General features: G+C 38.5%; 1 protein-coding gene across 4 annotated transcripts in view; it reads left to right on the forward strand.

Annotated features, from left to right (window-relative positions):
- Window positions 1-14532, forward strand: part of UTRN (utrophin) — a 364804-nt gene that overhangs the window by 106246 nt on the left and 244026 nt on the right. For all 4 annotated transcript variants that reach the window (XM_032682362.1, XM_032682360.1, XM_032682363.1 and 1 more), the window contains 10 exons: window positions 4347-4460; window positions 5083-5238; window positions 5992-6162; window positions 7948-8127; window positions 9707-9841; window positions 10352-10501; window positions 11892-12053; window positions 12401-12529; window positions 12943-13116; window positions 13691-13846. In XM_032682362.1, the coding sequence (XP_032538253.1) occupies window positions 4347-4460; window positions 5083-5238; window positions 5992-6162; window positions 7948-8127; window positions 9707-9841; window positions 10352-10501; window positions 11892-12053; window positions 12401-12529; window positions 12943-13116; window positions 13691-13846 (1527 nt within the window). The remainder of the gene's footprint in view (window positions 1-4346; window positions 4461-5082; window positions 5239-5991; window positions 6163-7947; window positions 8128-9706; window positions 9842-10351; window positions 10502-11891; window positions 12054-12400; window positions 12530-12942; window positions 13117-13690; window positions 13847-14532) is intronic.

Below are 14532 nucleotides of genomic sequence, written 5' to 3' on the forward strand. Positions count from 1 at the left end.
GACTAGTGGACTTGTAAATAGAAGCCACAAACCAGCTTATGAATAGGAAGGGGAATTGTAGGCTTTCAGAGGGAAAAAGTGTGTTTCATTTGTTAGGCTGTACTACCTGAAGCATAAACGTAAAAGCTGTCCTGTCCCTAGCCCCCTCTGCCATAAGTGTGTTCAGAAACACGTATATTTGTGCTTCTGCTTTTAGTCTGGTTCCTTTAAACTCATCCTTTCAGTAGCTGCTTGCAGCAGTCTGGGATGATGTGGAGCTGTGGAACAGCTGGTGCTGCTGGTCAGCAGGAGCTGACAGCCCAAAGTGAGGTGGTTTGTAACTTCTAAGGCTTAACCAAGGCCTTGCTGATTACTTTTCAGCAACCACTTCCTCATTAATTTTTCTCTTGACTTAGACCTAATCTGCAATATCCCACCATGTCTCATTCACTTACCATCACACTCTGATCTTAATTATTTAGCATGACAGAGTAAATATTCTGCATGTAAGTTTGCCTCAGTGTCCTTTGTGCAACAACTTTCTGAGTCTTATTCTTCAAATGGTTGCGGATTTGCAGTTGCCTTGATTAGCTGTAGCTACACTGTGCAAAACCTACTTACCTCAATGAGTTTGAGCAGCGTTTTTTCCCTCCCTTAATTTGTTGTATTTGCAGAATTCTTTTTTTTCTGCACTTGCATCTTGTTCAGTTGAGTGGTCTGTACATGCACCTATTTTCCTAAATCACAGCTTTAACTGTTTGAAGAATGTATCTTGAAAGCTGAAATTCTTGTATTTAACTGAGAGTATGCTATTGAGAGTAGGGTAAACGTGCAGTATTAACATGGCAGGTTTTCGGTTAGTGATCAGTTATTTAGTTTTTTCAGTGAAAGGTGAAGCATCCTGTTCTCCATAGCTGTCCAGAGCTATTGGTACCATATTGGTACCATATACCATGTATATGAAGCACTCACTGATAAAGGATACAGATTTTCATGCCCATGTGGACTTTTGAATTGCTATGGAGAGCAGAGCATTGAAGCAGCGCACTGTTTTGTGTAGATCTGAGAACAGAATTTGCTCCCCAGTAAGATGTTAAAAAAATTTTCCTGTTACTGTAAAAGGAAGTACAGAAACTGAAAAAGAAATTATAGCAGAAGAAACAATGAAGACAATGATTAAATACTTGTTTTATTAATATTTACTTTGTTAATATTATTATTTTTAATTGAAAATGAAAGAAATACATATTGATGCTATCTGTAGAAATATGGGGCTTACATTGGGGGCGTTTTCTTATGAACAATATTTTTAAGTACGCACTTCCTGTGTTTTCCAAATGTTTCATAGAGCTAGCAGTGGATGAACAATCGTGTTACATACTCTGATTTTTTCCTTTTGAAGGAGTGGTACTAATCTATACAGAGACTTTTGTAGTCTGGCACTGTATAAATAAAAATGAGCATGTGGAACAAGTTGAATAAAAATTCTGTGTACCTCATTGAACAGACCAGGACGTAACTTGTACTGCAAGAAAGACTGGTATGGCAGACTTGGTATGGGGTCCTGGTGCAGGCACTGAATTGGTCAGTAACACTGATACCAGAGACACAAGATCAGTTTGGAGGATGGCTGGACAGTACCTCCTTGGTTAAGAGAAAACTTGAAGCATCCTGCTATTAAAGGGGAAAAAAAAAATTAAGTGGGGGAGAAAAGAAAAATAAATAAAAAAGGAATAAGTGAATGTCAACCCTTGGAGATCATGTGGTTGTGTGCAACTAGGTGCAAGTGTTAGTTTATTTTTAATGTTTCTTTTTTTTCCTAATTCACCTTTAAAAGCGGACATTTCCCAAAACAGCACTCCTTACATTTAGGTTTTTGAGAAAAAACAATGTCAGTATTCTTGTTTTAACAGTAAGCAAACAGATGAACAATGCTTAAAATGTCCTTGTTAGTCTGATGAGCGAGTTGGTGGCAGATCTGCCTGTGAATCCTACTGCTTAGGTGGCTCTTCTGTTATTTGTGGTGTGATAGAGGCTCCCCTAACCTGACAACACATCCCTTAGTGACATGATCTGGGAGTGATGTTTTACTAGCAGACTGTATTACTCATGAGATGAGAAAAATAGACAAGGCTCATATTATCAATTTTGCATCTTGTATTTTGTAGAAGAAATTTTCTGTATCTTGCATTCTGTGTTATCATACCTGGAATAATGAATGGCTTGCTGCGTCTTTGATTATGTATCACCTTCAGATCTTTTAAATTTGCTGCATGGCTGTACATCATGTGGTTTTTCTAAGAGTGACCGAGTTAAAATTCAGCACATTTTATCTTCCTTCCTTCCTGAAATAAGTTTTAAAAACTGGTCCTGGAGAAGTGAAGGCTCTGGGGAGACCTTATAGCAGCCTTCCAGTATCTAAAGGGTACCTGCAAGAGAGCTGAAGGAGAACTTTTTACAAGGGCATGTAGGGATAGGGCAAGGAGTAAGGGCTCTAAACTGAAAGAGGGTAGGTTTAGATTGGGTATTAGGAAGAAATTCTTCACTGTGAGGGCGGTGAGGCGCTGGAACAGGTTGCCGAGAGAAACTGTGGATGCCTCATCTATGGGAGTGTTCAAGGCCTGTTTGGATGGGGCTTTGAGCAACATGGTCTAGCGTAAGATGACCCTGCCCATGGCAGGGGGGTTGGAACTGGACAATCTTTAAGGTCCCTTCCAACCCAAGCCATTCTATGATGTGGATGTTCATGTCTAAAAATCGTGAACTCTTGTACATCGACAATCTACACTAGTTATTTGACCGTTGATAATTATTTACCTGTGCAATGAAGGAGCATTTATTTCATGAAAATTCTGTGGACTTGACTTGCGATTTGGCAAGTTTTATTTAAATGTGTGTCTAACTTTGAGTAATCCCACTTAATTCACTTCAGCTACTTATGTAAATATCTTATAGTAAGAACACTAAATTAGTTATGTGCTAAAATGCCTTGTCAAATGGCAACCTTTATAAATATGTATTTTTTTACTTTAAACCGTGGTTCACTGTTAAGCCTCCTGGGGTCTGTTTTCTGGAAAATGATGTTCAGGCTAATCAGCTGCAGGAAATTCCCCCAAAAGGAAAAGGAATGAAGAAAATGTCATGACTTTGACCTCTAATGGTAGCATTTGCCTGAAAATAAACATGAACTTAGTCTAATGGTTTTTCATTAGTGCAGACGTTTTTTGAGAAGCAGTGGGTAATGTATTGGTCTTGAAAAAACTGTTAGTATGAGATTTTTAAGAAAACAAAGTGTGTGCTTTCATCCTCAGCGACACGCAGAGTAGAAGGTGAAGCTGATGAGCTTGACTCGGCTTCTTAATAACAGTTCTGTATGATAATGATTGTGTCAGGATAAAGAGATGCCATCTATTGAAAAACCCCAACCAAACAGTCCAAAAATGTTGATTAGAAGAAGTCCAACTATATTATTTAAAAATGGTAACCACATAACTTGATTAGGACAAGGAAAAACTCTCTTTGTGCTTTAAGTTTGCATTGGTTTTGTTTGTAAGGACGATTTGGAACATCCACAATTGTGTGGGCAGGAGATAGTGCTTCTGTCTCCCTCTCTCCCTACCTCAGTGCAGGATGTAAGGCAACTGCCAGCTGTTAGATCATGTAACTCTGAAACTGGGTATGTGTTTACTCTTTTCCCTATAAGTTACTCTACTGGGTACAGTAGCTGCTATTGACCTTAAAATGCTAGGCTGTTTTTTTTTAATTTTAATGATTAATCTAATCTTCTATGTTGTTTTTCCTTTTATGACTGTGTCTCTGTTACATGAATGGCTTTCCCAGCATGGTTTTTACCTGTTAAGTATGTTTAGCATTATTGACTCCTCCACATACACATTTTTATAGGGTCCTTTCTTTTCCTTAAGACTGCAGTTTGCCTTTCAAACGAGTATGGTGGAACGTCGTTTTTGTCATCAGGAAAATGCTATTCCCAGCCAGGTCCTTCATGTGAACCATGTACTTCTTGAAGCCATGCTCTCTGCCTTACTTGATCATGTGGTTCTTTGTGATAGCCTGAAGCATTGCAGTGTCAATTAAACCATGCTCTGGTGGATGGAAGAATATCACTGTTGTAAATTTAATTTTTGTATACACTTGAGAACGGAGAAATTTTGGACACCCCTGCCCTCCAAAAGAAAACCCACAACAAAACAAACCCCAAAATGAAACCAAAGTTGGTCTGATGCAAAACCAAGACAATGTTAGCAGCTTGTAGAATATTCTTTTGATACTAGTAGAAGTTGAAATGCAACTATCATACATTCGTTATCATGATATCGTATCAACTCTTCCTTACTATATTTGTTTAGACTGACTCAAAAGTTGTTCAGAAGTGGATGGATGGTGTTAAAGACTTCTTAATGACAGAAAAGGCTGTTCAGGGGGATACTGAAGGACTTCAAAGGCAACTTGACCAGTGCACAGTGAGTTTTGTTCTTTTAAGGAATCTTTTGAAATAATGAGTAGCATCTTTTCTTTACTATTTTACTTTTATTAATAAATATTGTCCATAGCATATTCCATATAGCCCAGCAGAAGAATCATTGTATCTTTCTTCAGGGTGTATTTTAATTAGTTTCTTGTGTGTAGTTATAACACTTTGTGCTTTTTAAAGGCTTTCACTGATTCCTTCCTAGTCAGTGGCACATAATGATCACTGTTATGTAGAATTTCATCTTATAGCAAGTAATTACAGTGTACGTTCAAATATTTGTTTCCAGTAGAGCATAAACTGAGGTATGCCAGAAACAGCAGGGTATTTAGTGCATGTAATCTTCAAACTTGCGTTGTTCTTGTGTTGACATTTGGCATGTGAAAATGTTTATGCTGTATATGGCAAGCTGTATTTTGTTTTTTAGTTCCATGGTTCTTATGTTTTGAACCACTAAAGGATTGTTTTAAGCAGTCTGGGAATTGAACACTGTATCAATCTGCTTCTGAAAAATTTCTCTGGAATAATTAAAAGTTAGAAAATTATTAGTGGCCTATAAATATATGTAAAGTCTTGCTGAAGAACAACATTCCTTTTCTCCAATGTGTGCTCAGATGTTTGTCAATGAAATGGAGACAATTGAACCATCACTGAAAGAGATGAAAGAAGTAGAAACTGCTTTAAGAGCTCAACCTATTGCAAGCATAAACACTTGGACAAAGTCTAGGCTAGTAGACTGCCAGACTCAATGGGAGAAACTGAGTAAGCAGGTGAGTTCTTCTTACATTGCTAATACTTGCTTGTTACTACAGCTGTCAGTTCGGTTGTGTGGCATTGGTAACCTTGTAATTGTTTGTAATTAAAAATTAATTTGTTCACTTTGTTTCATGCTGCTCTTTCTGGGGTGTGTGGGAGGGAAGTCTGACTTTTGTTTTGCTGTTTCTTAAATCTGGAATTTATTCTGTCCCTGTATAATTTCTGTCTGCTTCCAAGCAGCTTTGAAAAATAAGTGGCTATAAATAGGCTACTACACCAGTCTGGTGTATTTAGTTGTTTCTTTTGAGTGGAAGCTTTCTGCTGTCTGTAGAAACACATTCTTTTGTTGCAGTTCCTGGTGAGCATCTGTGTTGGAGACCCTTGCTGTTCATATAGAATGCAGGTTGTTTGAGCTGTGGAAAGAAGTCAGACCTGAAGAGTGTTTTAGTGCTCTGTATAAAGATATATCTAACTATATGATACTTGTAATCAGAAGAGGGTTTTATTCTGTCTGACTTTTTCCAGGGATTGTTACCAGTTTACACACAATGAAGGGGAAAATAAAAAGTAATTTTCCTCCTTTCCTCACCTCTAGATTTTGTTGATCTACTAAAAAGGGTTCATAAGTTTGTGAGTGTGTGTGTAAAAATAAAAGTCTTTCATTAATTAAAAAAGCCCTGAACATGTTTTGAAAGTAAAATATTTTGACAAAGAATAGGACATTTAAGTAACAAAACTGCTTTTCCTTTCTCTATCCTGGATTCTAGATCATTAGTCAGAAAAATCGCCTGTCTGAAAGTCAGGAAAAAGCTGTAAATCTGAAGAAGGATTTGGCAGAGATGCAAGAATGGATGACCCAAGCTGAAGAAGAATATTTGGAAAAAGACTTTGAATACAAGTCCCCTGAAGAGCTAGAGAATGCGGTAGAGGAAATGAAGGTCAGCAGTACCAGCTCATTGTAGAGTCCTGATGACAGAGAAACAAAACTTAATGGCTTTGGGGGTTGACCTTTTGTGGGAATATTATCTGTGTGGAAAGGAGCTTGGGTCATGACAAGGGTAGTGGTATTTTACATCTTTGCTTTGTGGAATTTTTGTTTTTTAAAGCATAAACTGTAAAAGCAGATGTTCTATTTGGCCACAAGGTGGTAGGGATTTCATAGTGAATAACAGCTTGCCCAGTTGTTGAGTCAGGCTTGCTTTGTATAAGAATATGGAAAGTAGGAGACGAAACTTGAGAAAGAAAAGGTGATGCTATGCCCATCTAAATTAGAGGTTGTGAAAACATTCTTCTGCTTCTAGCTCTTGGACTTCAGTTTCTTGTCCACTAGATATTGTAACTTGACATCTAGAAAATTTAAAACACGTTTAAAACAGGTCTGTTTTAAGGTTATCTTGTTTTTATCATCTGTTGCAAACAGTGATCTCTTAATATCCTGAGTTGGAAGGGATCCACAAGGATCAGAGAGTGATGTTGGTCCCTGCTTCTCTAATTTTGGGTCTGGTGGCAAAATAAATGGAGAGGAAGGAAATATTTTTGTCTCATTATAATCTATTTTCAGTTGAATAGGTAATTTTCTTGGATATAGGTACAGAGTAAATAAATATCTGTGGTTTTTAATCTGAGAGCTCAGACATATCTTCATAGATGTTTTGACTTGTATGTACACTTTTTAAATGAATATCCAATATACTGTTACTCAGTGGACCACAGAAAAGAATTTTCTCCCTTACAAGTGCTTTGACAAAGCTATTTGAAGTTTAGAATTGTTCTTTTTGAAGAGATTTTCTGAAGCAGTCTTTAACAAGTGTTTTAATATATTCATGTCCCTTGAAACCATTTGAGATTCACATAGTCTGACAGCTGGCTGAACACAAACCAAGGAAAGAAAGAACCCTCTTTTCATTTGCAAATCTGTGAGACTTTGAGCACATTTACCTTTGTCAAATCCAGATTGTTATGTATTTTTAAATTTGACAGTTATGTCACTGAGCCAGTAAGTTTATTGTAACACTTGCAATTCCTCTTTCATTTGCAGTAACAATAGTATCCTGGGACTACTTTTAGGACTGGGAAAGAGCACTGTCTGTATTTAACTAGGCACGTTTTTGCATATGGTTTTGACCTTGCCAATTCTGCTCTCATTTGAACAGTGTGGAACTCCTGATGGCATTTGAAGGAATAATTTTAAGATAAGAGTAGATGGTTTTTGATAATCCTACCATAGAATGTGTTCCCCACATTTTCCATTCTTTGCCCTTCCATTAACTGGCTTTTTTTTTTTCTCTTTTACTGTACATTTAGAAGACATCTTGAAAAATCTGTATGAAGACTATGCTGTCATGTACTAAATTCTACCATAAAGTGCAATGCCTTGTTATTAGAGATACTTCAACTTCAAAAAACTGTTTTTGAAACCTGAAAAGAAAGACACAGGACAGTCACTATTTCTAATGGCTTCTGTTTGTCTCAACGGAGACAGGCTCAGACTGGTCTGCCTGATCTGTCTTCCAGCTATCTTCCTTCCTGAATTCTGGTTAAAGCAAAACTTGACAACTGATAATATTATTACTCCAGACCTGTGCACTGGGAGTTGTACTCTGCCCAAGAATACTTTGGCAGCAGGATTTCCAGTGTAATATTGCTGATTTTTCCATTTGAGTGGTGAGTATCTGACTATGGCAATTAAAGACTGCTCATGTAATCCTTTTTTATTTTGGCAGAGAGCGAAGGAGGATGTGTTGCAGAAGGAGGTGCGGGTGAAGATTCTCAAAGACAACATCAAGATGCTGGCCACCAAAGTGCCCTCTAGTGGTCAGGACCTGGCAACTGAGTTGAACGTTGTGCTGGAGAACTACCAGCTACTGTGCAATCGGATCCGGGGGAAATGCCACACGCTGGAGGTAAGAATGATAGTCACATCGTAGTCATATCTGTTCAATATCTTTATTGATGATCTGGATGAGGGGATTGAGTCTATCCTTAGTAAATTTGTGGACAACGCCAGGTTAGGTGGGAGTGTCCATCTGCTGGAGGGTAGGAAGGCTCTGCAGAGGGATCTGGACATAACGATTCAATGGACTGAGAGGCCAATGGTATGAGGTTCAACAAGGCCAAGGTCCAACACTTTGGCCACAACAACCCCATACAGTGCTATAGGCTGGGGGCAGAGTGGCTGGAAAGTGGCCCAGCAGAAAAGGACCTGGGGGGTGGTGCTGGTTGACAACTGTCTGAATATGAGCCAACAGTGTGCCCAGGTGGCCCAGAATGGCATCCTGGCTTGTATAAAAAATAATGTGGCTGGCAGGATCAGGGCAATGAATCATCCCCCTGAACTTGGCCCTGGTGAAGCCATACCTCGAGTATTGTGTCTGGTTCTGTGCCTTGCACTACAAGGACATGGAACGTGTCCAGAGAAAGGCAGTGGAGCTGGTGAAGGGTCTGGAGCACAAGTCCTGTGAAGAGTGGCTGAGAGAGCTGGGGTTGTTCAGCCTGGAGAAGAGGAGGCTCAAGAGTGACCTTATTGTGCTCTACAACCACCTGAAAGGAGGTTGTAGCCAGCTGGGGGTTGACATCTTCTCCCAGGTAACTGATGACACGACAACAGTCTTAAGCTGCACCAGTGGAGGTTTAGATTGGACATTAGGAGGAATTTCTTCACCGAAAGAGTTGTTAAGTGTTGGGATGGGCTGCCCAGGGAGGTGGGGGAGTCACCGTCCTTGGAGGTGTTTAAGGAAAGACTGGACATGGCACTTAGTGTCATGGTCTAGTTGGCATGGTGGTGTTTGGTCAGAGGTTGGACTTGATCTCAGAGATATGTTCCAACCTAATTGCTTCTGTGATTCTGTAAAATGGGAACAGGTGGCACAAGAGGAATGGAGAATGATACTGAAAATGTCTGAATACAGTAGCTTCAGCATAAATGCATTTTACTGTGGCTCCTTTCCAAGATTACTTTCCCTTGAAATGACATCCTTGGAATCAATGAGACACCATCTAACTTTGTTTTTATAATCTGTATTTTATTCAATGCTTCTGCAAATAAGTAACCTTGTCTCACAGCTCTGTTATTCATCTGTGTATCTTCCAAAATGACAGAAAAGAATATACCAGAATTTAAAGGTTGAAATACAATAATAATTAGACCATGTAGTTATGGTCTGGGATAGGGTGTATATGTCCTATCTTTCAAGTGGAGTGGATGGATTTTGTTACATTCTTACATAGTTAAACAAACCTGTGTGTCAGTGATAGTTTTAGCATGAGTTTAGAGACTACTAGGCTTTTTTCTCTGTATCTTCCTGCTATAGCTGTAGGTTTTTCTGTCTAGACCATACTGTGCCATGGCATATTTTTGAATATTTTCTACTTGTCTGTTTTAGGTGAATTTCTCAGAAACATATCTATAAATTGTTCACAGAGTATATGAGCTATTCCAGGCATTATGTATTCTAGGCTATTTTTTTTTTCTGTTTCTCCTAGGAGGTGTGGTCCTGTTGGATTGAACTGTTACAGTATCTTGATTTAGAAACAGCTTGGCTAAACAATCTGGAAGAAAGGGTTCAAATGACAGGAAATCTGCCTGATAAATTGGATGCTGTCAATGATGCCCTTGAGGTATTATAATGGTTCTGTTGGATTAGTAAATTTTCACATAGCTCCATTAAAAAAACAAGTAAATTCTTCACTTCAGTAGAATGCTGAAATGTGCTGAATATTCTGATTCTTCATGTTAAATGAATGTATTACTTTGAATCCGAAATGCATATTGTTAAGATCCTCCACCAAAAGTGGAATTTTTTTGTACAGGATCATGCTGGACTTGGTACCATAAAAAAATTGTATGCTGTCTCCTGGCCTGTGCAAATTGATTATTCCTTGCAGTGTTATAGTACTGTGAAATGATGTGAATAGGCAAGAAATGCTGTGAGGCTTAATTATCTAAAGTAAAATCACCTCTGTATTTGCCTTGTAACCATCATGAATTAAACCGTAACTAATTTATGCTTTTAGAGCACTTTCAAGACATTTGAGGTGTTAAACTTCTGTGTATGTGGCCATATTTCCAGCTCTGAAAATACAGTAATATTCAGTGCCTTGACCTTTAAAACTTTTTCTGCTCATTAGTCCCTGGAATCAGTCTTGCGTCATCCGGCTGATAATCGAACCCAGATTCGGGAACTTGGGCAGACATTGATTGATGGAGGGATTCTTGATGACATCATCAGTGAAAAATTGGAAGCTTTCAATGCCCGCTATGAGGAATTGAGTCACTTGGTAAGAACTTAGGGTTGGGGTTGAAATAAACTGGGGTTTTCAGCTTAGTAGTCTGAAATGATTCTTGCTAGCTGAATTCATAGACGCAGGACTGCAATACAGGAAAAGAGTAAAAAGCATCACAATGTTGTCAGCTGTTTTCAATTTGGAGTAATGCCAAAGAGCAAGATGCTTTTCTTTTTTTTGTGAGTTGAGTCAGGATTTGTTTTGCAAGCTCAACACACCCTTGTACTGCAGAGACCCCTTTGTATTTTTTCAGATAATTGTGACAAAAAGGCAGTTCCAAATTTAGGAGGGACAGGTCAACAACTGACATTAATATTGCCTTCCTACTGCCATAAATACTAGTGAGAGGCTCATGAACTGTAAAAATGAGGAGGATAAGTGACATTTTCACTCTTAGAAATAGCTAGGAAAAAGTCATACTGAAATAAAGAAAAGAAGGAAAACATTCTTCTCATCACTCATCTATTATGTTGTCTTTTTCCTCTTTTCCTACTTCAATCTAACCTTTTATAGATTTAATAAGTAGAGGAAGACTAGCTGTATTTCACAGTTCAGGTTGCATAGATTTTTAATTTGTGTTCTGAATCCTGGTAATACAGGCCCCTTCCAAATTGTATGATGAGAGTTGTTTTCTGTCACTGCCAAAGTGTAGTCATAGAGGGGATTTTGGTTCATGCTCATTACAGTGAGCAACATAAATGCAGTACCCTCAGCTGGGGGCTATGTGCTGTCGTTTAAGTTAGCATTCACTACTGTTTTTCTTGTTGCAACAGTACTGTATTGCAATATAAAAACCTGTCTGCTTTGGTAGCTGCAGTGCTGACACACTAGGCTGTTGACAACTCTCCACATCTCTGTATGTGTATGTGCACATACACTGGTCTGTGCATGTGTTGATAGTGGGGAATTTAGTGACATTTCAGATGAACTTGGATGTTTTGCTGTTGAAGGAAGGGGCAATAAAGGGAAAGAAATGTGGACTTCTGTTTTGATACTGTAACAGAATGAGTTTGTTGGTTTTAAAGGAAATGTGTGTGTTTAGACACCAAACAACATGTGATGTATTGCGAAGTCCCTGACTTCCATTGAATAGCTAGTTTTTGAAGCTGGTATGTTTTTAAGAGTACTTTCTTCCAGAGGTGATAGGAAAGACCTGTTTTCGCTATCTTGTATATCTAGCAACACAACTCTCTGTGCCACTGTTTGTCTGTTACTGGTTCAAAAGCCACAGCAAACTTCAAAAATTGCTGCCTACTAGTGTTCTTTTTAGCCAGTCCTCCTAGCATAGGATTTTTTGTGTCTCTCTCACTTTGTTTTGAGAAAGTTTACTATAATTTGTATTGAATTACAGCTCCATCTTGTCTTATCTTTCTGTCCTGCTCAGGCGGTGAGCCGGCAGATCACTTTGGAACAACAGCTTCAGACCATGCGAGAAACCGACCACATGTTACATGTCTTGCAAGAAAACTTAACAGATCTGGATAGACAGCTGACATCTTACCTGACGGATAGGATAGATGCCTTTCAGATGCCCCAGGAGGCCCAGGTATTTCAGTACAGTTCTTTGCTACAAAACATTTTGAAATATTTCATCATAGTGCTCAGCCTAGACTTAATAATAATTTATGAAGACTTTATTTCAGTCCTGTGCTGACGCTCTAGGTGTTATCTTTTGTAATCTGGATTGTTCTCTTCGTTTAAGAAGGTTGTATTGAATTACAGTGGCTTTTAATTTAGCAAGCTGTCACCAAAGACAGAATATTTAAAATAAACCTGATGGTGTTTGTTTTACAGAGTAGATTTACTTGTGATGGGTAGTAGGTGGTAAGCAAACTCCCCTTCCCCTCCGTGCAAGCAATTTGGTGTTTTTTTCCTGTTTTTCTGAAATTGCAGAAAATTCAAGCTGAGATTGCAGCTCATGAATCAACCTTAGAGGAGCTCAAGAAAAGTGCTCGCTCTTTCCCTCCTGCTTCTCCCGAGTGCAGATCTCCCCGTGGTGGAACTCAGCTGGATGCTTTGCAGGTAAAAATATGAAAGTCACGCACACTGCTGTGACTTGTTGGTGCAGTCAAACAAATCTCAGAAGAAAGTACGTGCTTTTACTTGCTTTCATAAGGAAACAAGCGGCTCTAGATGAATTGAATAAGGAAGCTTAAATTTCACAAGTATCATGAGATAAATGCTGAAAGTCAGAAAGTCTCTGTATTTCAGTAGAATAGGTATTTTCAAAGTGCATGATACAGAATTGCAGCTCTTTCGCACCTCAGTTGGAGATTAGGAATAGGTGATGAAATTGGGCTTGGCAAATAGTGGTGCCATGTATTGCCACTGAGTTGTGGTGGCATGCTCTGTGATGGGAAATGCTTTAAATGTTATTTTTTGAAGTGCAGCTACTAATTTGAAACAATCTTTTTACATAATATTTATTAAAACAGAGAAAGCTTCGCGAAGTATGTACAAAGTATCAGCTTTTCCAGAAACCAGCTAATTTTGAGCAGCGCATGTTGGATTGCAAGCGGGTTTTGGATGGTGTAAAAGCAGAACTTCATGTCTTGGATGTGAAGGATACTGACCCTGATGTGATCCAAGCTCACCTGGAAAAGTGTATGGTGTGTATGCAATGTTCTTACCACATACTTGGGGGTGCTTCTTTCTTGTGTGATTCTTCTTGCTTAAACTCTCTCCTGAGGAAATTTGGCTTAAAGTCCTCATGGAACTATTGCAACTCATTGGGAAGTGCTGAGACAAAAACTGCGAACTAAAAAACTCATATTGTAGGTGAGAACGTGGACATAAAAGTAGTGGACTGTTGATCACAGATGTGGTAAAACAGCTGAGTTTATAAAAACTCCCTTCCCTGGTTCATCCTCATGTTCTGGAGAAGCATCACAATTATTAGTATTTGAACAAAACAAATACTTTACATAAGATGAAGTACATATAACAGTGTTGGCCTTGGAGTAATCACTGCTAAATTATTGAGCTAATTCTTCTTTTTGTGTGTGAAAATAAAAACTAGAATAAAATAGAGAACATCGGGAGTCTGAAATCTTCCTGTTAGACACTGCTGCTAAGCCACAGCTCAGAGTTTAAGTGCCATTTAAAGCTAAGGTCCCCAAATGAAGCAAAATTTTAAGATCTGCATTAAAAATTTATCACCAGTGTACCTATTTGTGTTTTTAGAAACTCTATAAGACCCTGAGTGAGGTGAAATTGGAGGTTGAAACTGTCATCAAGACAGGAAGGCAAATTGTACAGAAACAACAGACAGACAATCCCAAAGGGATGGATGAACAACTGACAGCATTGAAATTTCTTTACAATGACTTGGGGGCACAGGTAAGAAAAACAAATATGCAGATGAATATTTGTCTGCATGTAATTTCCCTTTTTTGTTGTGTTGATGTCAGATGCTATTCCAGGTTTGATTCTGAAGCTGATACTAGGCTAGCTGCTGCATCCAGGAGCTATCAATTGAGAGATTAAAGATTATTCGTAACAATCTTGTAGTTGTGCAAGACCCATGTGCTCACAGAGTGTTCCTGGAGGAGGTGTAGCCTTGAAGAAAGGACAGTTCATAGAGCTTTCATTGTTATGGCAAAGCTGACCTCCTATTCATTTAAGTCTTTGAGCCCTACAAGATAATTTACAGTCAGTGCCATAAGTTTTTGAGTCGAGCTAAGGTTTTTTTAGGAGGTGTCATGATACTTTCGAATTGTAATCCATCTAAATGGTTGCTCTCAGTATGAAATGGAAAATGCAGGCAAACCTCTATTTCCGATGAACAGTATTAAATATTGATACGAGTAATTTTCTTAGTAATCAAATAGTTACTTATCCAAGTGAAGTGTTTAAAAAATGGTTAAACCCTTGGGAACAGGTAGGACTCTCTTTCTAACTAAATTAAGATAGAAGACCAAGTGGACTCATGTGCGTTCAGAGCTCTGTGAATGAAACTGTGGGTAAGGGGCCAGATTACAGTGTTGAAATATCTTGGAATGGGCCATATGAAATATTTTACTGTT

This window comes from Chiroxiphia lanceolata, chromosome 3 (assembly GCF_009829145.1).
Source record: "Chiroxiphia lanceolata isolate bChiLan1 chromosome 3, bChiLan1.pri, whole genome shotgun sequence".
Lineage (NCBI taxonomy): Eukaryota > Metazoa > Chordata > Aves > Passeriformes > Pipridae > Chiroxiphia > Chiroxiphia lanceolata.